A 24,229-nucleotide genomic window follows, 5' to 3' on the forward strand; every position below is an offset into this window, starting at 1 on the left:
GCCCTCAGCTGCACTACTCCCACCTTAATTTCAGGCCTTGTCTCCAGATACTCTCCCTCCCATCTCCTTTGCTCTGCTCATGATCTCCTCCTCTCCTCCTCTCTTGTTACTTCCTCACATTCCCGTTTGCAGGACTTCTCCAGACTGGCTCCCATCTTGTGGAACTCCCTGCCTTGCTCCACAAGACTCTCCCCTAGTTTTAACAGCTTCAAGCACTCCCTAAAGACTCTACTTTTTAGGGATGCATACAGCCTACACTAACCTTTCCTAACTCCATTGCTTTCCCCTTGAACCCCTTAGAATGTAAGCCTATGAGCCCAGCTGTTTGTAGATCACCTTCACAAGAGCCTACTACAACAGTACAACTCTGAGGCAGGGTCCTCTACCCATTTGATACCTATAAATGTTATCTTGTATACCGCCTATGCTTATAGCGCTGCAGAATCTGGTGGCGCTCTACAAATACCTGATAATAATAATAATAATAACATGACATCCATGATTGGTTGAAAAGCTGTTATTTAGCAACTGTTTATAATCTTATCTTACTTTACTCCCATAGCTGGCATATCATGCTGTCATACCTTTTACATTACGTTGTAAAGTCATATCATGTGCTTTAAACTTAAATGGTCATTATAGTCAAAAAAATCCATATGTCATTTTAAGACTATCAACACTGCATGCTTGCAGAGCAGTTAATCCCATAGTAGAAGTGCCACTTGGGACTTGCAGAGCACCCAATCAGCAGCATAACCCACATGTGTAACTAGCACTGCTGATTGGATCACAGTCAGTTTCTGCTTGAGACTGACAGTGTTCTCTGTATTTTTTCTATGTGTTCAACTCCTTTGTATGAGGGGGGATTAAATAGAGGCACAGGGTCGCTTGTATTAAAATTTCATGCTCTATCCCAAAAAAACAAGTCATTTTTTTACTATAATGGCTTTTTAAGAAAGACTAATTCTCTCTGTCTGTCTGTCTTATATTTGCCTGTCTATATGTCCGTCTATATATTTATGGGAATCTGTATTCCAGCTGCATATTTACAGTTATTCATTTTTGCTACATCTTGTAGAGTATCTGGCTATCCTATCTATCTATCTATCTATCTATCTATCTATCTATCTATCTATCTATCTATCTATCTATCTATATATCTTTCTATTTGTCTATCTGTCTGTCTGTATATCTATCATCTATCTATCTATCATCTATCTATCTATCTATCTATCTATATCTATCTATCTATCTATCTATCTATCTATCTATCTATCTATCTATCTATCTATCCATCTATCTATCTGTTAAAATGCCTGTGTGTTTTTTATTTAGATGGAGAAGTTTGGCAAGGCAGTAAATTATGCTGATGCAGCTCTCTCATTCATTGAGTGCGGCAATGCCATGGAACGAGATCCATTAGAAGCGAAATCTCCATACACCATGTATTCAGAGACTGTGGAGCTCATCAGGTTAATGTCTATTTTGTGATCATTTTCTTTATCTCATTTCAGTCATAATTAGAACCTGCTAAGTTTAAAAAATATAATTTCAGCATAATGATTTGTTCAAGGCATCTTCATCTCAGAAGTCATCGTAATTACTTCATGCCATTTTATTAATGTGATGGAAAATTTGTAATTGATGGACAGTGCTTTTATAAATTAGCCCCTTTAGAGGTTATAATGTGACTGTTGTAATTTGCAGTATTCATAAAATTAAAATTGAAATGTAGTGGGTGGATATAAAGTGTAATCATTTTAATATTTGGCAGAGAGACCTATCTTTACAGGATGCAATTTTGAATATCAAATTATATTTAAGAGCTTTTTGATCATTTTTCCTTTAGAAAACTTGATTTCTAAGCCTTGAAATTTTGATTATACTACAAAGTGTATCAATGCAGTTTAACCAACAAAGTTTCAGTAAATTACAGTAACATTTCCACTTAAAAAGTGGAAAATTAATTTTACATGACATCTGTTATCCTTTAAGCCAAGTGTTTAATTACTCGATAAAAAAGATCAAATATTTTTTGTCTCGTAATATTATGGCATCTAAATCTTACAGTACTACTGGTGTCCAACATTCTCCAATGAGGGCCACACACACACACACATATATATATAATTTTGTATTTAAATTATAAATATAAGACTTAACGGTCACTGTTTCACATTTTGGTAGTAGATGTAGCAACTAAAACACTATCTTATGGTTTAATATCTCTGGTTATTAAAATATCCTATTTAACAGTAAACCCTTCTTATTCACACTTTTTATAAGATATATAGGTAGGGAATCTTGCTAGTGTGCAGAAAACCAAAGGTTTTAGACCTAGGTTAATGTCCCCTCAAAACCCATTTCTAAGCCCTGCCCCAATACTCACTTTAGATTGTGCCCCATATGTTTTTCTCACAGCCAAGCACTGATTTGCCCCCCTAGCTGCCACACACAGTTACATTGTTTTAACACATTTGGGCTAGTAACATATTGAGAAACAATGTAACCACTCATGCTAGCAACAAAAGAGTAATTATTTAATTCCTGTATACCATTAGCACAGAGAAAGAATTAAAACTATTTTTTAAGAGTAGTCACAGTGCAATAATAATTAACCACTTTTGTGGCAGTTAAACTGAATACTGATTTAACCCCCTTTGTGTTTGTAACATGGAACAGTGGTTTAACTGCTTTGTACCTTTTTTGCCAGTTAACAATAAACATGTGTTTTAACCATTTTGTATCAACAACACATAGCTGAGTTGTTGGTACTGATATTTAAAGGGACATAATACCCATATTTTGAATCACTTAACAATGATGGAGCATTACTGTAAAAAGATGACATGAACATATCACCTGGACATCTGTATGTAAAAATGGAAGATATTTTACCTCAAAATTTCTTCAGTTTACCAGAGTAAGTGCTCTCTGAACAATTATACTTTAGCTTCTGTCCAGCTGCAAGTTAAAAAAAAAAATAGCCAATTAGCATCAGCAGTGCTGAGGTCATGTATTGCATTTTGTGATTTCATGAGATTTTATTGAAATTGTGTAAGATTTCATATTAACTTCCTTAAACGGAATAGGAAAATACCATGACTGTGCCTGCACATGCCAGATGCACGCTCCTGATTGGCTGCTTACAGTCTCTTTACAGTGATGTGTAAATATCACCTGAACATTTCTATTTAAAAAAGAAAGATCTTTTTCCTCAAAATGTCCTAAGTTAGGACATTTTGAGGAAAAATATCTTTCTTTTTTAAATAGAAATGTTCAGGTGATATTTTCAAGCCAGCTTTTTACGGTTATGCTACACCACTTTCAAGAGCTTCAACATTTGGGTATCATGTTCATGTCCCTTTAAAAGATTTTTAATTTTTAATTGCGTATTTTATTTATTGGAAATGTGCATGTTTGTGTTAAAATTCTACCACAGAAAAATATTTTTAGCTATATTACTGCATAGTAAAAAAAGTAAAAAGCAAACCTCCTGTGGCTCATAGTTAAAGGTCTCTCAGCAGGCTGCAAATAAAATGGTGTAGAAAATAATATTGGGTTTTCCCCCTTTTTCTTGTGTTCAGAGGAGATTCAAAAAGTTGAAGTTGATGTATTTGTGTCTTATTTAACCTCAGTGGCCATATGTACATATAATGGTGGTTAAGGGGCAGCTGTACTCTGAGAATGTTACATCAGCACTTTGTGATTTTTTTAATGAGGCAGTCTAGGCAGGGTAAAGGCTTCTCATGCAATACTGAATCCTATTACTTATTCTAACACAAGTGCCTGTGAAATTACATTAGGACTCAGAACAGTGATCTGCTGATGAATTGATTTGCTAGACACTAAATGCATGAAATGTAGTGTGCTCACTTAGGCAAATGCATTCAACAATGCTCTAAACCACCAGGAAGCACCAATTCATATATAGAGGAAAAAATAAGAAAGATATGAAAGTGCTATTAACATATAAATCTGTCAATATCAATAAAAAGATAAGTACTGTGTTAATGAAAATTAATTATTTGTAACAGTATATTGCCGTTTAGTTAAACATAGTTATGAATTACTGCAGATGTCTGATCTGATGTTGGCATGTGTTGGTCAGAGAGGTTACAGGGCTAGATGTCTGCTATGATGTGGATATGTGCTGATAAATGAGCTGTAGGGCCAGAGATCTGTACCATATCATGTACCTCACTTTTCAAAGGCCAATGTGGGTATGAGGCTGACTGTGGATTATCAGGGCCAATTGTCTGATTTTATATGAGTATCTTGCTGACAGACTGAAGTATCAAAGGTCTGATGATGGCATAATAATGTCTTATGACATTGATGCTATCTCTGGTCACTTGACAAGTACATTTATTTGTATTGTTCAACTTGTTACTTGCTGTTTCTTAAAAGGTACGCAATGAGGCTAAAGAATTTCACCAGCTCGTCTGCCTCTGAAGGGGAAAGGAAACTAGCAGTGCTATGGTAAGTCTAGAGAGACTGTATAAAAGCAGCTAAATCCACTTGAAGACTTTAAAACGACAGAAATATTTAAGCGGCTTAAACTAGATCACTATTCTTGTTTTTGATTAAACCATAAAAGATAACTAAAATGAGTATTTTTAGCAGTTTTTGTAATTTGTTTTGTTATCAAGATGACATTTCCTGTAATTGTCAGTGTGCACTTTTCTTTCTCAGAGAAATTATTTTTTAAAAAAATGTAGTATTTTAAATAGTTTGAAAGTCTTATAAACACTGGGAATAACATAATCCTTTTCTAATTACCACAGCTATCGATGTTTATCTCTCCTTTACTTGAGAATGTTTAAGTTAAAGAAGGATCACGCTATGAAATACTCTAGATCGCTAATGGAATACTTTAAGGTAATGTGAAATTCCTATAATTTAGTACAATTGCAGCTTTAAGTGGAATATGTTGTATTTTTTTCAGTGAATAATATGCTAATTTCTCATAGGCTTGCATGGATGGATTTCAATTTTTTAGATTACTGTAAAAATAATAAAAGACAAGTCATTACATTGCAACATAAAAACCAATGTTTCGGCTTTCATACTAAATTGTTGTCCATGAAAAACTACTGGTGTTTTGTCTTTTTACTTTGAAGCATAGTTTAAATCCATTAAAGGGATATTCTAGTCCAGAATTTGTATTATTTAAAAAGATAGATAATCCCTTTATGACCAATTCTCCAGTTTTGCATAACCAACACGGTTATATTAATATACTTTTTACCTCTGTGATCATCTAAATCTGTGCAGACTACCCCCTTATTTCAGTTTTTTTTTTGACAGACTTGCATTTTAGCCAATCAGTGCCCTCTCATAAGTAACTTCACTAGTGAAAGCACAATGCTATCTATATGTAACATATGAACTAACGCCCTCTATTTGTGTAAAACTGTCAAATGCATTCAGATAAGAGGCGGCCTTCAAGGGCTTAGAAATTAGCTTATGAGCCTACCTAGGTTTAGATTTCAACTAAGAATGCCAAGAGAACAAAGCAATTTTGAAGATTAAAGTAAATTAGAAAAAAATGTAACATGCCATGCCCTATCTGAATCATGAAAGTTTAATTTTGACCTTTTAAAGATAAAGTTGTTGGCTGATCTTAATACATCAATTATGTGTTAATAGAACAGTTGGCAACTATTTTTTAATTGTTAAAATGAAGTTATATATTTAATAGATCAACATTTATAACACGTTCCATACGTAATAATTTGCAAAATAGTCTTAAATTGTGTGTAAACGCTGTATTATAAAAGGGTTTTTTTTCAGGCCATTCAGCTGCATTTTAGCAACATTTTAGCTTCTGATTCAGAGCTGTATTGTGTCATTGTCTTGTTTTTAACTTAATTATAAGCATACTGTGATTTTTACTACTAAAAAGTATGTGCACATGCTCCCATTTCTGAATATGTCAATAAGTAGAATTCCCAAGAGACAAATCATGGACTTGTGCCGCCAGAGCAGAATTTTTAAGTCTATATATATTATGTATGTTTGCATGAAGTTGAATGCGACGTCCAGTAATCATGTGATGAATCTGAAGACACCAACCATCAGATAGTTTAAGTATGATATTATTGGGGGGTTTGGCAAAATCCTGCACCTTCTTCATTAGGCAATAAGCGGCCATTGCTGGTGTTTCTATTATTTATGGTGTCTAGCAATATTGTTTGCTGTACTGGACACAAAACTGGCCTCATGTTGATTCCTAAATGTTTTCCTTCTGCAAAGGTGCTCAACATAAAACACTTTTAGGGACACAGTTATTAATGTGATTACACTAGTTGAAGAAATTATTATTTTGAAAATAGGCATTTTGTGAGGCACCTGAAGCCAGACTCACCAAATAAAATAGCTTGGATCGATTACTCACAAATTACACTCCCACTTCAAGTTGATAACCCAAACAATAGTTGTTTTTTCTCCTATGGGTATGAACATTTCATTCATGCATGCACAAGATGTTTTTTTGGGGGACATTAAGCTTTATGTTATGTAAAATGACAGTATTTAAGGCATATTTAGTGTATTTCTAATGTTACTGTTTGTATTCACTTAAGTGGTGTAAATAATTACCTTTTCTAAAACAAACAACAACAAAAAACATTAATTGATGTTGAGATGAGTGGAATAATAGTTATATTTTATACCCATTAATAATGATACTTAGATATTACATTATAGATCTAGGGGTTGATCACAATCTATCAGCCAAGGGCTATTCAACAACTTTTTAGCTCAAAAGGTCACTTTTGATGTTAAGTCCAAAACAGTCATGAAAGAGCATTTTAAAGTGCTTTTGCATACATTATTATCCCTAAACAGGATCACACCATGCATTTTCTTAACCATGTTTTGCCTTAGCATGCATGAGGATGCATGAGGGAGTGTCCTCTATAAAACCCGTTGACTAAGGTGGGATTTTGTCTCAAAATCTTCTATGCAGATAGCATGCTGTGAGGGAGAGGGCTCACAGTTTACAATTTCAGTTCTTTTAAAATACCAGTATAAGACGATATCATGGGCTCCATTTATAAAGCTTTTAGTGTCCAAAAAGTAGGTCATACCAATAAATCTTATAGGTTAAAAAGTAACGTTCATCAGACCACTACAAAGGTACTCCAAGTTGCATTATGAATAAAATACAATAAAATAGACTTTTATTTGCAATCTATTACCCAGCTCTGAACTAACAGATAAAAAGTCTGACCGGGATGATTGACATATCCATCTAGCTTTGCAATCAGGGGGTTCATGGAATGGAAGTTTGTCCATCCAGCTTTTCTTAAATTGGGCCTTAAAAGTCCATGCTATATAAACCCATAGTCAACATCATGTTTTAATATCATACCAAACTGAAAACTTTGCCTTTTACAAACAAAAAATATAAATAGTCTTACAATAAATAGTTGTCAAATATTTAAAGTGACAATATCATGGTTGAGCGATCATGCCCAGAATGTCCATCATGCCATGATACAAAGCATTAATTTGTTTAACAGTAGTGAGGATGGATTCGGATTACAATAGGTTAATCTCACACACATAAATGAGAATTTCCATTCCACAGTGAACAAAGGGGTTAATTTAAAAGCATTTTACTGTAACCCTAAGAGATGTGAGAGGGCTCTTGTATATGTGTGTATAAAGCATTTTTTTAAATGTTTTGGATATCGGGGATATTTCTTTCCTCTTTGGCTCTTGTATATGCCAGTTTCAGGTGACCTCCCATTCTATGTCATGAAAAAAGGCACAAAAAAGCCCGTTAAAACATAGTGAAAAATTCCTCTGGAAAGCAAAAAAGAAAAAAACCTCAGTTACATTGTGATTGACCCAGGGGCGTATTTAGGTTGTATGCTGCCCTAGGCACTCAAAACTCTGCTGCCCCCCCCACCCCACCCCAGGTTTAAGGCCTTTTTTTAGACATAATATTTTTGGGGCAGGGTGTAAAAAAATAAAAAAAATATGTCTTATTAAGTAGATGTTCACCAGGGCTTGCATTCACTCTGGTCACACACACACACACACACACACACATATATATATATATATATATATATATATATATATATATATATATATATATATATATTTATATTAAGACATTATTTTGCAAGTCAGATGATTAAAGTGTTTATATCAGAAAAAAATATCATTCACTGTATGATAGTTTGTCAGTAGGTAGTTGTTTAACCTTAAACATCTTCTTTGGTGATTGACAGTTATTTAAGCAAAATATCTGCTTGGATAAATATGTAATGAATATACAAACTGGCCTTTCAAAGTACTTAAAAAATACAACAGTAGTTATGATAGGTTTAGGAATTGTATCCTAGGGGATAAAGTCACATGATACAATCATAATAAAGTATATACTTGTATTGTTTCTGAATGTATTAAATGCATACAACATATTTTCAGTTGTGTTTTAAGTCACATAGTTGTATAGATTCAGCAATAAATACTTATTCTTTGCATGTATGACAGATAGACAAACAGTAAATGTACAAGTATTTAGTGACTAATCCGTTTAAGTATTTTAATGCCTAATGAAGATGTATTGAAGGGAGAAAGGCATATGCTGTTTCACAGTGGTCACTTTGTAGTGCACACTGCACTGTGTAGTCTGTGTCAGTCTCAACCACGAGGTGGATCCAGGAAGAACACTGCATTCCCTCTCAGTCTAGGACAGGCTGCGCAAGTTAGCTCCGCCTCCACTGTTACCACGTCATACGCACCCACATACAATCCCATAGGATAGCAATAGCCGGGCCAGCCATTTAAGTCATTTGTAATTGGTTGATTTAGCCACCCGGCCCTGAGTTCAGTAGAGTGGCCCTAGGGACTCAAAATTCTGCTGCCCCTTAAAAATCTGCTGCCCTAGGCACCGGCCTCGTTGGCCTATGCCTTAATACGCCTCTGGATTGACCCCTTAATGAGGGAAACATAAAAATTAATCTCAAACCAATATGCCTAGAAAGAATAAAAACACCTATCCCTGCTATTTACTTACATTCTTTATCTGTATATCATAAGAAAATATCACTTTCACTTTTGTTAAACTATATCTCTACTCCAAGATGAGTAAATGAATGAGAAATTGGATTGTTATCTTTTTTGTCAGATTGTCAAATAAATAGTGCAGACAACATCACAAAAGTGCCCAGCATTTTACGGATTGTTTGAAGACCAATAAAGGAGTACTTAACATTTTTCAAATCTATTCTTTAACATTTGTTCTCCATTTTTTCTTCTTCAGTATACTGTATTAATCATTTAGTTTAATATGTTCCTTAATCTTTAGTGTAATATCTGCTTCTGGTAGTGATTGACAACTCTGAGTGACTTTGGTGTATAACCCTTTCCCCTCTCTGTCTCTTTTTTTAATATAACAGAACTCTTCAAAATCTTCCCAGGCTCCTTCTCCATGGGGAGGCAATGGAAAGTAAGTCTTTTTTTAATATCCCAAGTAGTCAGAACTGGTATTAAGCTATACAAATGACTGAAAAGTTAATGCGGGTTGATTCAGAATTCTTTCACAGTTTGGTCTTTAAACCAAATGATAGTCATAAAAGTCTTGTTAATTAGATAGCAAGTACTGTGTCATTTCAGAAAGTCAAAGTAAAGTTAACCTCCATCGTACTGATTTCTCAATTGTAGTCTCTCTAATGAAAGGAAAATGAATAATTCATTCATATTCGGTCAGTGCTGTTAAATAAAATTGGAGTTATATCACTGGTGTAAATGAGCAGAAACTTAATAAGCCAATTAACTAAGGAATCAATCTTTATTTGAATACTAATATACCATCCTCAGAATATCGTTTAAAATTCTGAAAATGTAATTATGACCAAACGGGTCAAGAAGATATGTAAGTGAAATGGATTCAAAATCGAGAAACATATACAGTATATAAACAGATAGATTGATAGATGATAGATAGATAGATAAATTAATCCAAAATTATGTGCACTGTCAAAGAATGGCTTTGGTACCAGGGTGTTTGACCAAATGTAGACAACAACGCTTGTCTGATTTAGTGAAGAAATATGCTGTTTAATGTGACGCTGAGGTTACACATCCCTTCTACACTAAATCCAGCAAGTTATTTTGTCTACATTTGGTTTATACATACATATGTTTGTATGTATGTATAAATATATAGATAGAAATAGATAGATAGATTATATAGATAGATACATATCTATAGATAGATAGCGATAGACAGACATATAGATAGATAATCTATAGATAGACAGATAGCTAGATGATAGATTTTTTTTTGTAATGGTAAGTGAAACAAAGTGTATGCATAGTTATGTATTTCAACTGTATAAATATCCTAGCACTATTTGAACGCTAAGATCAGAAGTCTTATGACCATAGTTATACGCAGTGGTATTTAAAAAGTTTCTTGCAGATGATATTTAAAAAAGTCCCTTAAAGACACTAATCAAGAGTTTGGAGAGATTCTAGACTAGGCAAGTTTTTTTTGCTTTTAGTTTGTCCTGGGAAATTAATATTGTTTTTCCTTTCTTAATAATATTGTTTTCCTTGTATATATGGTAGTCTATGGACATTATTAGTAATGTTATTTCTCATTTTATATGTTTTTTACAGTTTGCTGCTACATTTTTGCTATATTTAAAATATAAACATTGACATTGCAAACTTTCGGCTAGATTACGAGTTTTGCATTAGAGGCTGTGCGGTGCTAACGAGCAGTTTTCTCTCACCGCTCACATACCTACAGCGCTGGTATTGCGAGTTTTCAGAAACCCGTCGTTAAAAGACAAGAAGTGAGCATTGAGCAAAATTTTGCTCATTACCGCACTCCAATACCAGCGCTGCTTAAGTCAGCGGTGAGCTGGTGTAACGTGCTCGTGCACGATTTCCCCATAGGAATCAACGGGGAGAGCTGGCTAAAAAAAGTCTAACACCTGCAAAAAAGCAGCGTAAAACTCCTTAACGCAGCCCCATTGATTCCTAGGGGGAAATAAAAGTTATGTCTACACCTAACACCCTAACATGAACCCCGAGTCTAAACACCCCTAATCTTACATTTATTAACCCCTAATCTGCCACCCCTGACATTGCCCACACCTACATTATATTATTAACTCCTAATCTGCTGCTCCGGACACTGCCGCCACCTACATTATACTTATGAACCCCTAATCTGCCGCCCCCAATGTCGCCGCAACCTACCTACATTTATTAACCCCTAATCTGCCGCCCCCAATGTCGCGCCACTATAATAAAGTTATTAACCCCTAAACCTAAGTCTAACCCTAAACCTAACACTCACTAACTTAAATATAATTTAAATAAATCTAAATAAAATTACTATCATTAACTACATTATTCCTATTTAAAACTAAATACTTACCTGTAAAATAAACCCTAAGCTAGCTACAATATAACTAATAGTTACCTTGTAGCTATTTTAGGGTTTATTTTTATTTTACAGGCAAGTTTGTATTTATTTTAACTAGGTAGAATAGTTATTAAATAGTTATTAACTATTTAATAACTACCTAGCTAAAATAAAGACAAATTTACCTGTAAAATAAAACCTAACCTAAGTTACACTAACACCTAACACTACAATATAATTAAATAAATTAACAAAATTAAATACAATTACCTAAATTAAATTAAATTAAATTAAATTAGCTAAAGTACAAAAAACAAACAAACACTAAATTACAGAAAATAATAAACAAATTACAGATATTTAAACTAATTACACCTAATCTAATAGCCCTATTAAAATAAAAAAAGCCCCCCCAAAATAAAAAAAAACCTAGCCTAACTAAACTACCAATAGCCCTTAAAAGGGCAATTTGCGGGGCATTGCCCCAAAGTAATCAGCTCTTTTACCTGTAAAAAAAAATACAAACAACCCCCCCAATAGTAAAAACCACCACCCACACAACCAACCCCCCAAATAAAATACTATCTAAAAAATCCTAAGCTCCCCATTGCCCTGAAAAGGGCATTTGGATGGTCATTGCACTTAAAAGGGCAGTTAGCTCTATTGCAGCCCAAAGTCCCTAACCTAAAAATAAAACCCACCCAATACACCCTTAAAAAAACCTAACACTAACCCCCTGAAGATCGACTTACCAGGAGACGTCTTCATCCAAGCCGGGCCAAAGTCCTCATCGAAGCCGGGAGAAGTCTTCATCCAAGCCGGGCGAAGTGGTCCTCCAGACGGGCAGAAGTCTTCATCCAGATGGCATCTTCTATCTTCATCCATCCGTCGTGGAGCGGGTCCATCTTCAAGACATCCGACGCGGAGCATCCTCTTCATCCAACGACTAAAGCTGAATAAAGGTACCTTTAAGTGACGTCATCCAAGATGGCGTCCCTTAGATTCCGATTGACTGATAGAATTCTATCAGCCAATCAGAATTAAGGTAGAAAAAATCCTATTGGCTGATCCAATCAGCCAATAGAATGTGAGCTCAATCCTATTGGTTGATTGGATCAGCCAATAGGATTGAACTTCAATCCTATTGGCTGATTGCATCAGCCAATAGGATTTTTTCTACCTTATTTCCGATTGGCTGAATTCTATCAGCCAATTGGAATCTAAGGGATGCCATCTTGGATGACGTCACTTAAAGGTACCTTCATTCAGCTTTAGTCATCGGAAGAAGAGGATGCTCCGCGTCGGATGTCTTGAAGATGGACCCGCTCCGTGCCGGATGGATGAAGATAGAAGATGCCATCTGGATGAAGACTTCTGCCCGTCTGGAGGACCACTACGCCCAGCTTGGATGAAGACTTCTCCCGGCCTCGTTGAGGATTTTGGCCCGGCTTGTATGAAGACGTCTCCCGGTAAGTCGATCTTCAGGGAGTTAGTGTTAGGTTTTTTTAAGGGTGTATTGGGTGGGTTTTATTTTTAGGTTAGGGACTTTGGGCTGCAATAGAGCTAACTGCCCTTTTAAGGGCAATGCCCATCCAAATGCCCTTTTCAGGGCAAAGGGGAGCTTAGGTTTTTTTAGATAGTATTTTATCTGGGGGGTTGGTTGTGTGGGTGGTGGGTTTTACTGTTGGGGGGTTGTTTGTATTTTTTTTTACAGGTAAAAGAGCTGATTATTTTGGGGCAATGCCCAGCAAAAGGCCCTTTTAAGGGCTATTGGTAGTTTAGTTTAGGCTAGGTTTTTTTGTTTTTTTTTTTGGGGGGGGCTTTTTTATTTTAATAGGGCTATTAGATTAGGTGTAATTAGTTTAAATATCTGTAATTTGTTTATTATTTTCTGTAATTTAGTGGGGGGGGTTTGTACTTTAGCTAATTTAATTTAGGTAATTGTATTTAATTTAGTTAATTTATTTAATTATAGTGTAGTGTTAGGTGTTAGTGTAACTTAGGTTAGGACTTATTTTACAAGTACTTTTGTCTTTATTTTAGCTAGGTAGTTATTAAATAGTTAATAACTATTTAATAACTATTCTACCTAGTTAAAAAAAATTCAAACTTGCCTGTAAAATAAAAATAAACCCTAAGCTAGCTACAATGTAACTATTAGTTATATTGTAGCTAGCTTAGGGTTTATTTTACAGGTAAGTATTTAGTTTTAAATAGGAATAATTTAGTTAATTATTGGAATATTTATTTAGATTTATTGTAATTATATTTAAGTTAGTGGGTGTTAGGTTTAGGCTTAGACTTAGGTTTAGGGGTTAATAGTAGAGTTAATAATAACTTTAATATAGTGGCGGCGACGTTGGGGCGGCAGATTAGGGGTTAATAAATGTAGGTAGGTTGCGGCGACATTGGGGGCGGCAGATTAGGGGTTAATAAATATAATGTAGGTGTCGGCGATGTTGGGGGCAGCAGATTAGGGGTTAATACATATAATGTAGGTGGTGGCGGTGTCCGGAGCGGCAGATTAGGGAATAACATTTTTATTATAGTGTTTGCGATGCGTGAGGGCCTCGGTTTAGGGGTTTATAGGTAGTTTATGGGTGTTAGTGTACTTTTTAGCACTTTAGTTATGAGTTTTATGTTACGGTGTTGTAATATAAAACTCTTAACTACTGACTTTTAAATGAGTTAGGACTCTTGACAGGAGAGGATGTACCGCTCACTTTTTGGCCTCCCAGGACAGACTCGTAATACTGGTGCTATGGAAGTCCCATAGAAAAAAGACTTTACGAAGTTTACGTAAGTCGTTTTGCGGTAAGGCCAAAGAAGTGTGCGGTGCCCCTAAACCTGCAAGACTCGTAATACCAGCGGGCGTAAAAAACCAGCGTTAGGACCTCTTAACGCTGCTTTTTTACCCTAACGCACAACTCGTAATCTAGCTGTTTGTTTTTTTGGGTGTTCTGGGAATTGAGGTAGCACAAAGCAGATCTCTTTTAAGTTTTCACATTAACTTACATCAGAAATCTGAAAAAGATGATTGATAAAAAAGAGGAATAATGTTAACAAATGTCATTAACATTACTGACATATATTGATATTTTTTTTAATATTGCTATTTACAATCGTCTTTATTCAATTAACTGAAAACAAATTAAAAATTGCAATAACTTGCACTTATTGGCTCAAACGCCATAGTCAGAGCACTAAAAGGCATTCCGCCTTTGCACAGTCTAATGCATAAACTGTAATTTATTCTCATTGCTGCAATGTCCAAATCATCAAACATATGGTAAAAAGAGTTGAATCCAGAGATATTGTGCAAATTCAGCTTCAACAAAGAGAATAAGAGAATCTTTAATTTGCTTCAGGGAACTGAATTATCCAGAAAAATTCAGATACAGTTTCTTATAGCTCCAAAGCCTCCATGTCTGAGAGAACATCGTTTAATATCCAGCAGTTGCCTGCTGCCAGGTGATTGCTAATTAACACATGGAGAATTAAATAAACCCTCTGTAATCAACATTAGTTCTGCACCAAATATATGCCTTCAATTTTTTTCAGAATAGTGTGGAAAAGATGTTTCAGTAATTACCAACAAATTTTCATAGCATTTCTGTAGGAAATATTTGTAATTCTTTCCTGCTTTCTGCAGATAATAACACACAGTTGGTGGGCTTTATGAGTTGCACTTTGCCTATTGTGTTGACTGTATATGCAGGAAATTGCCATTGTATTTCCCCAAAAATGCTTGAATAATAGACCTGTATTATCTGTTGAGAATTTTCAGACTTCCAATAGTAATGAAAGAGTTTGGCAGCGGGTAGAAATTCATTATAACTATGAGATTCAGAGGTCTTTTTTCATTCTTTCTTTAAACCTGGTAGAAGAAGAATTGAAAAAAAAGAAAAAATAAATAACTGCAAACAAGAATGTTTCTTTCTATTTCACCTTTAGGAACCAAGCTTAATAATAAAACACCAAGGCTGTTTTTAAGTCTACAGTATGCATCAAAGGAATTCTGAAGACAAAACGAACAAGCTTTATTGAGAAAAGGTTTATGTTGTTTGATATTGGAAAAAATATGTTGCTTGCGTGTTAGCAAAAATTCAGACAGCAGAATTATTGGACAGTTACTTTTTAGTGTGTAAGAAAAATTCTAAAATTCTAAAATAAATCTGTGGGTTTAAAATACAAATTTGTATAGTAAATTAGTTATCAAATTTTCTTTATCCTGGATCATCCTAACCAAAAAAGAATAATTAATCTTTAAGGAGCAAAGAAATACAAATTATCATCTTTATAGGTCATAGAAATTTGAAAAATGTAAAAATGACACGTCATGTTCTTCAATTTCAGGAATACAGAGACCCCATCTCCACTGTCATTGAGTCCATCCCCAATGAGCTCATCTGGAAATAGCAGTGTGACTACAGGGTCATCTTCCACTGGTACGGTCTCCATCCCACAACGAATCCACCATATGGCTGCCAGTCACGTCAACATTACAAATAATGTTTTACGTAGTTATGAACACTGGGACATGGCAGATAAACTTACAAAAGAAAATAAAGGTAAGTACCAAATTATTATTTATTTTCATACAAACACAAATATATTTACAGTTGCTAATGTAAATTTACAAGTTCTAAGTGACATGATGTGCCACGGAGCACCAATATATTCTGAGAGGAACAAAATTGCAAATTGATCAATATACTATGGCATGTGTTTCACATTAAAACTGACCCAGGCTTCACAAAGGCTATTTAGTTAAATAGTTTGATATTTCTTTTGGATCCTGAGATAATCCCCAGAGAAAGATTTGATGCAAAAATACACATTCTTGATAGTAACAACATTTTTTTAGCCAAAGGGGATTTTGTCCAAAATGAAAGGGATATTATATGATTTTCTTTCATGATTCAGATAGAGCATGTGATTTTAAACATCATTATATTTTACTTATCAATTTTTCTTCATTCTCTTGCTATCTTTTGTTGAGAAGCAGGGACCTATGCCTAGGAGCTGGCCCATTTATAGAGCACTATATGGCAGACATTTTGCAAGAATGTTATCCATTTGCAAGAACACAAGATGGCAGCACTATTTCCTGCCATGCAGTGCACCAGATGCCTACCTAGGTATCTCTTCAACACAGAATATCTTGGGAACGATGCAAATTTGGTAATAGAAGTAATTTAGAAACATTTTTAAAATGGTATGCTCTGTCTGAATCATAAAATCATTTTTTTGGGATTCATATCCATTTAAGCTATCATTACTGTAATAATTAAAATACACATATTTGTATTTAAAATGCTGTTTGAAACATTTTTGTAATTTGATTCAGTTTGCAAAAATGATAACTTCTGATATTGATGTATGTATAATGCACCCCCTCGTCATGTTTACAGCTTATAGGCTCTGAGTATTGGATAAGTTAAAGGATTACTTTCTGTTATAATTTTTAAGCTAAACAACTAACATATTAAAGTTAATAAACATTAATTAAAACCTACTGATCTATATTTTCTCCAAAACAAAGTTTCATAACGTTCTAAAAGTTATATCTTTTATTCTCCGATGATGTCACGTTATCCTGCCCACTATTTTCAGCACTGCGTGTTCAAAATACTTAAACCAATAACTTTGTGTTTGAAGCGCCATTTTGAAACCTAGGTATTGTAAACGGATTGGTACAGAGCAAAGGATACCCATGGAGTGGGTTTGGAAAACAATTAAATTTGCAGACAAGATTTCTGATATACAGTAGAGATATGTTAATGAAATGCTATTGATAAAAAGCGTATTTGGGGTAGTTAGTTAGTAACAGGCATAGAAAATATTTACTTACAGTGGCCCTTTAAGTATGATGTCATTAGCAGCTCTTGTTGTTGTATGTTACTCATGGCCATATGAACAGTAAGTCCCTTGCATGTTATCTAATAGTGATAAGTCAAATTTAAAATTTAATTTTAAGAGACCTTTAAATTTACTTCAGTTATCAAATGTCCTTTGTTCTCTTTGTTAAAACACATACCTAGATAGACTACTGGAACTCTTTGGGGATTGGTGGAAACTCATATACTTCCCTTGTCATTGGCTCAAAAGATGTTTTGATCTAGGTCTCAGTAGTACAGTGCTGCCCTGCAGCTGGATTTATCTGTGTTTTCATTCCCAAAGGTTAAGCACATAATTAAATACAAGCAATAATGCCATAAAAATGCTCTAACACTTACGAGCATTTTATTTCCATTTAAAGAGGTATTGTCGTGAGCACATGCATATTGCAAAAGTGCTTCTAATCACAAGGTTTGTTCCAGTCTTTAAAAGGGGTTGACACAGCTTTGCATATGTTTTTCAACACTATTCAAATACATTTGCACTCCTTTGAAAATACAGTTATCTTGGTATTTTTGATTGGGGTATACTTCATATAACCACCAGTATTTTACTTTGACAGACTTTTACATCAATATGTTTTCCATTTCAATAGAAAACATGTTTCAATTAAATTTTCACGTTTTTAAATGTTTCTGTTTAATCAGTTTTGACCTTTTGAAAACCAACCATTGTTTTTTGGTTTAATAGAACGCTAAACATATTGTCCAGATAGTACTCTTAACTGATGATATGCATGCAATAATTATGCAGTCGTCAACATATTCCTTTTGGAAATATTAATTATATGTTTATGCCAAATTTTTTACAACTTTTAATCACCACACATGAGCTGAATTGATTTTATTGGTTAGAAGAATATTGTACTCAAAACATTTTATGTGTTCATTCTAAAAAATGGTGCAGATGTATTACAATTCTTTAATATAGAAACTTGGCCATCCTTGTACTGAATAAAACTAACTTGTTTCCTGTTAGAATTGTCCCAATCAGCCAATGATAGGCTCAGAAATAATTCACTTCCTGTTATCTTGACTTTAAACTGTTTTTACTTTATCTGTTTTTTTTTTTAATTGCAAAAATACTTTAACATGTTTTATTGCCACACATTTCATATACATGAAAAAATTTAATCCTCCATGAAGCCTCCATGTTTTTTCTTTTATGTTGACTGCATACACTTTACCTTCATGTAAGTATGTGAAAGCTCACATGTAAGCAGCCCTTCAAAAACAGGTTTCTTATTGCAGAGGTTGATAAATCTGTTAAAAAGTTAGGAGCCAGTAAGAATATTTAGGAGGCAGTAAGACTATTTAGGAGCCAGACATACTTTTAGGAGACAGACAGTGGTATTTGTGTACAGATATATAGAGAATAAACCAAAATGTTTGGAGCCAGAGGTAAAATTTTGGGAGCCAGTGGCTTCTGGCTCCTGGGTTTGTCAAGTCTTGTCTTATAATTTTATTCAGTCTGAGAATAAGAAAAAAACATTTTCCTGTTGAATTCTGTTTGATCTTATGACATATTTTTATCAAATGCTGGGCAGACAAGCTTCTCTCCCAGGAACCTGCCCGTCCAGCATTGCTGTGAGTGAGTAGCATATGCTTCCTGCAATTAACATTGCACAAGTGGCTGCTTGTGCAACGCCATCCCCTGCAAGCGCACCCCCATCAATCACCCTTGCCAGACTATTCCAGAGTGATTGTAAACCTCCATCTCTGAGCTGCAGTTATAGGTTAGGAACAAGTGGTCTGATTATCACTCTTTATTAACTATCGGCTGCAGAGTCGCTAATATGAACTTGCAGCAAAGGCGCTCCAAAGCTGCATTTGAAGCTTGATAAAAGGAGCCTGTAATAGACACAGTTTAAATGTACATTTCAGTATTGAAGTATTGCTGAAATATCCTTATATCAGCAAAAATGTTTCTAACAAAATGTATTACTGTTTCAGGGAGATCTTTTGTTGTGCACAAAGTGTATGTACACATGCCCCATGCGTTCTTATTCAAACACCGCACCTGCACAGATTGCCAGCAGTGAGCAGGCGCAGTGTTTGAATGCAGTTGCATGAGACTTGTGTTGTATATGTACATTTGCCCATGAAATAGTACTTACGTTTTACTGAAAGCTTTTTTGATTACACAATTGTATAGCAAACATGCTTCTGTTAATATACTGCTAGCACTTTTTAATTCAAGCTGCTATGTCCCTTTAACTAATTTAGATAGCTATGGTTCTATTGGATTCGAACAACATAAAAAGTGAAGCTTGATTTGAATACAATAACAATCTCACTCTTATGTTGTCCTTGAAGTGACGGTATACTGTAAAATGTTCTTCCCTTTATTGCACTCCCATTTATCTATTGTACCTGTTTGAGTGTATTAAATTGCTCCTTTACATTTATTTTTTCATGTGGTATAGCTGCTTATCCTGTATAAACCTTCACCTATGCTAAAAATGAGTTACAGAAGCACTGACTACAGAAAAGCTCTGAAAAAAAACAGACATTAGAATAAATAAGCCTCCCAATGGGGGTGGGGTGGGATATAGATCCCAAACCTTTTTTAAACAGTATTCCTGAGTCTGTTTTAAATACACTGACCTTTTATCTGCTGCTTGGTTTAAATACACTATCCTTTTAATAATCTCCCTTTATTAGGAGGTTACAGAACTTGATGAGTTCTTCAGGACATAAAAAAGGCAACTGTTGCATTCTCATTAGCTGTAAAGTGAACAAGTTTGTGGTGATTCTATGCAAATGTTCTCAATCATTCTCTTTAATTAATTTAATCCAAACACTAGAATCAATTGTTTTTATTTATATTGCAGTATTTGAAATATCACAGTTTTGCAAGTACCTTTTAGCTAAAGCCAATTATGACAAATAATTTAAACTAGCTTAATCTAAAACTTCATCTTAATTAATTAACATAATTATAGGAATTATACACAATTGTTAAAATTCTCATGTAAAGCTAGAAGCATTTCCACAGTAGGGTGTTCTGATGTTAAAATGAAATATTATGAAACTGGTAATTAGCACAGTGTGCTGTGGTGCTAAATATCTTTAGTTAGTATTAATTAAAATATAATATTAATGAAATAAAATGCACACTCAGAAAACCATAGTTTTTACATTTAAGGATACATTTTTAGCATATATCACTGTTGAAAATATTCTCTTAGTTTTAGTATTTATAAATTATAAAATTCCTATTGAAGGGAATTATAATTTAAAATTGAACTGTTAAAGGCTTTATTAAATTTCTCCTAACAAAAATGCACAGACAATATTTTACACATGTAATAGAATAAAAATGTAATTATTATTTTACCTAAAAGAGAAGTTGGATACTGCTCTATAACTACAGCATACAGGAAAAGTGATCATTTTTATTTTTCTTGTCAAAGTAGAAAGTGGTATATCAGTTGTATTTACTTTTATATGTGACAAAATAAAAAAATAGACTAATCCAAGTATGTTAATATTAAAAGGAAATAGTCATTTTTAATTTAAAATCCATTCCATAGCTCAATAAACTGATAGTAAATTCTTGATATACATCTCTTAACATGAAGTATGTGCATTCAGAGCATTCAGGGCTGTTTCAAATGCCTAAGATGGTGGCTACAAGCTCATTGAACAATGTTTTCAGATGTTTCCAAATACCTAAGATGGTGGCTACAAGCGCATTGAACAATGTTTTCTTGTGAAAGTGCAACACACTAAGATCTGTGCAAATTCAAATCTTAGTGTGTGGCACTTTCACAAGAATAAATCCGGCACAGAAAACTGCCAAATGTGGCTTGTTGCTGCCATCTTAGGCATTCGGAGCAGCTTGAATGAATTTATTCTACTTCCCACTAAAATAAACATACTGAGGTCCAATAATTAGGTAGAGGACATAAAGTACGTAGTCTACACCGTGCAGACGTCTAGCTTGTAAATCTACATCAGAGCTCTTGTCTGGCTGCATATTTTCTTGTTTTTAACAGACTTTGAATTGACCTCAAACTAAGTAAATTGGTTAACATAATTTCAAACAATAGAAAGTCTGTTAAAAAACATCTTTTGTAAGGTCATTTTTAAAAAGAGTCAACTTGGAGATTTTTCTTAGGCAAACTAGGGTAACAGTTGGTGTAAAGTTGTGCCCCTGTGAATGTACCACATTGAATCTTGACTGTTGTCCACAGAATACTAGAAAAAAAAATGTTTATGCCAAATTCATGTTTTCGATATTTAAGTATATGTGCCTATTGGATATTATCTACCATTACATTCTAAGTTTTTTTATTGAAAGAATGTATTCTTTTGTTTCAGAGTACTTTCAAGACCTTGATTCAGTAATGGAGCCATTAACACAACACAGCACTATGACGAATCTTGTCCGCTACGTTAGGCAAGGCCTTCACTGGTTACGTCTGGAATCTCATTTATTGTAGTACTTGCTTTGCTCTCATACATTTCCTTCATTCTACCTCTACCAGCGCATAGACGATCACTGGTGGAAATCCACACATTTACCTTGACTTCATTTTTTAATATATTCTCTGTTGGAAGTGGATTTTACCGCCATTGGAAAGGCAGATTACACGTAGCATCTTTTAAGCCAACCAACCAATTCCATCTCTTCAATATGCCTTGCATCTCTTGGATATTAATATTCCTACGTGCTTTAAAAAAACAATACATTTTTAAAGATTTTGTTTTAGTCTTCACTGCCTTTAATTAAGTACAAGATGCACTTTGTGAAGATTCGGAACAAAACGTCTTCATTATATGAGTGTTTTATAAAAACGCTGTAATTGGGAGAATTTAGTTAAAAGGTTGTATTATAAACAATTTGTATTATTATATGATTGGTATCAATTCAGCATTCATTGTTTAGAAGTGGCATCTATAGCTGGCCAATCAGTAGTATAATTAATATATTTATAAATACAAGAAAAAGTGCCAATTCATAGAAGAAAAAGTCTTAAAACAAAAAGGTGCCACAGTGCAATATGATTATGAAAACTGCCTAATGTTTGTTAGCCTGATAAATTATGTAGTTTAATAGATTTCTAGCAGTTACATATTACAAACAAAAATCTAACCACTTCATATTTTTAAAACTAGGGATCTTATAATTATATCATAAATTAAATCTCAAGTTGGAGAGACATATAAAACATACAATTAAAGTGTTGTTGGTAAAGCATACCTTAACATTATCTCTTCTGCATTTGGTTTTGTTTTTGTTAAATGGACATTAACACAGCATTTAATCTCATCATAAAATGTTCAATCAAGCAAAATAAAATATCATCACAGTATACATTCATTATTTATTTTGCCTATTTTTTTTAATATTGTTTTAGCTCCACTCCCTATAAAGACATTGAAGTGTGTCCATAATATTTAAGTATGGTGACATTTCTTTGAGAATGCAAGATTTTACTTAGTGATTGGCTCAGAGAACAAGCTCATTTACCTTTCTAGCTATTTTGGCCATATCAAAAGAGATGAGGAATATGATTTCCAGCAGACTCTTCAGAGGAGTATCCCTGAACTGTTCTTCATTTGCAAAACCATGCAAATTATGGTAACATAATGGAAGTGTTAAATGTATTTGTAAACTTTTTTTTTTTTCGCAATGCAGTTCTTAGTTGCTGATTTATGCTATGAGTTTATTGTCCCTTTAATTCAGTCTACTGGATTAAATCAAATTTATAAATTATGAATATTTTTATGACATTTTTTTAATTTGCTAAAACTTCTATCTAAGAAGTTGTTATAGTCTAACAAGAAAACACAACCAGTGCCAGAAAATTATCAATTAATCTAGATATAAAGCACAAGAATACATTATATTTGGGGTAGGGGAAATGTTAAGGTATACTTTATTAATAGCTTAAAATGTTGTACATGATTTTACTGTATCATATGCTTATGATTTTCAACAGGGCACACAAAAAAATGCAGTTTTAATATGTAATTCTGATTTAAGACAAAATCAGGATGTTGAGTATCAAAATTGGGCTTATATGGTTTTTCTAAAACATAATTAGCACAATGCAGCTTTATTTAGAGATGTATGGTTATTTATCAGTTTTATCAGTCTTTAATAGTAGAAAGTTAGAAAATAATTCAAATTAGAAAACAGGCATTTCTGTTTGTTTTGATACCTGATAATTATTTGATGTTCTTGTTAAGCAAATATATTCGTAAGACAGAATAATTTGTTTAACATGATCTGATCATATTTTAGTTTGATTCGTTTTGAAGGATGTGTGCATTATAATGCCATATGAAAATAATGTAATAATTAATTTGTTTATAATTCCTTCAAATGTGTTTCAGTGTTTTAGAAATCAATTTGATTGATACAAATCTGCAATAATTTTTTAAACACATGCAGCATTCTTTGGCTAAGCTAAACAAGTTGTTAACATAGTAATATAGAAAATGCATAATCATTCAATGTCGATCTCTGTCATAGGCATGATTAATGAAAAAAAAAAAAAAGATTACAATGAATTCCATGCCATGGACATGACCAGTAAAAATGATAAATTATTACAATAAATTGCAGCATGTTTGAACCTTTGTATAGTGTGCAAACTATCAGGGTTCTGCATTATAACCCCACATACTCCAGAACATATCCAAATGGATATCAGCAGCACTGAGGTAATAAAAACATCTTTATTCACCAAACGCTGAGACACTGTTTCAGGCCTCTGCCCTTAATCATGCCATATTGTACATATTCTTACATCATGCTTAAATACCCATGGGACCCCTTGCCTTCCTACATTGAACTCTTTATTCTCCATGTAAAAAATTCTAACAATAAAAATAGTGTTTGAAGTCTTTTGGTGAATAAACAAGTTTTTATTAATTCAGTGGTGATGCTGTCCATTTGGATTTGTTCTTG

The 24,229-nt window shown here is 33.8% G+C and overlaps 1 protein-coding gene across 1 annotated transcript in view; it reads left to right on the forward strand.

The window, feature by feature from the left end:
* Positions 1-22,627, forward strand: part of AFF2 (ALF transcription elongation factor 2) — an 863,717-nt gene extending 841,090 nt beyond the window's left edge. The window contains exons 16-21 of the mRNA XM_053699151.1: positions 1,336-1,472; positions 4,411-4,482; positions 4,788-4,881; positions 9,423-9,472; positions 15,761-15,975; positions 21,631-22,627. Coding sequence (XP_053555126.1) covers positions 1,336-1,472; positions 4,411-4,482; positions 4,788-4,881; positions 9,423-9,472; positions 15,761-15,975; positions 21,631-21,752 — 690 coding nt within the window. The 3' untranslated portion in view covers positions 21,753-22,627. The remainder of the gene's footprint in view (positions 1-1,335; positions 1,473-4,410; positions 4,483-4,787; positions 4,882-9,422; positions 9,473-15,760; positions 15,976-21,630) is intronic.
* The last annotated feature ends 1,602 nt before the right edge of the window (positions 22,628-24,229 follow it).

Source organism: Bombina bombina, chromosome 1 (genome assembly GCF_027579735.1).
Source record: "Bombina bombina isolate aBomBom1 chromosome 1, aBomBom1.pri, whole genome shotgun sequence".
NCBI lineage: Eukaryota > Metazoa > Chordata > Amphibia > Anura > Bombinatoridae > Bombina > Bombina bombina.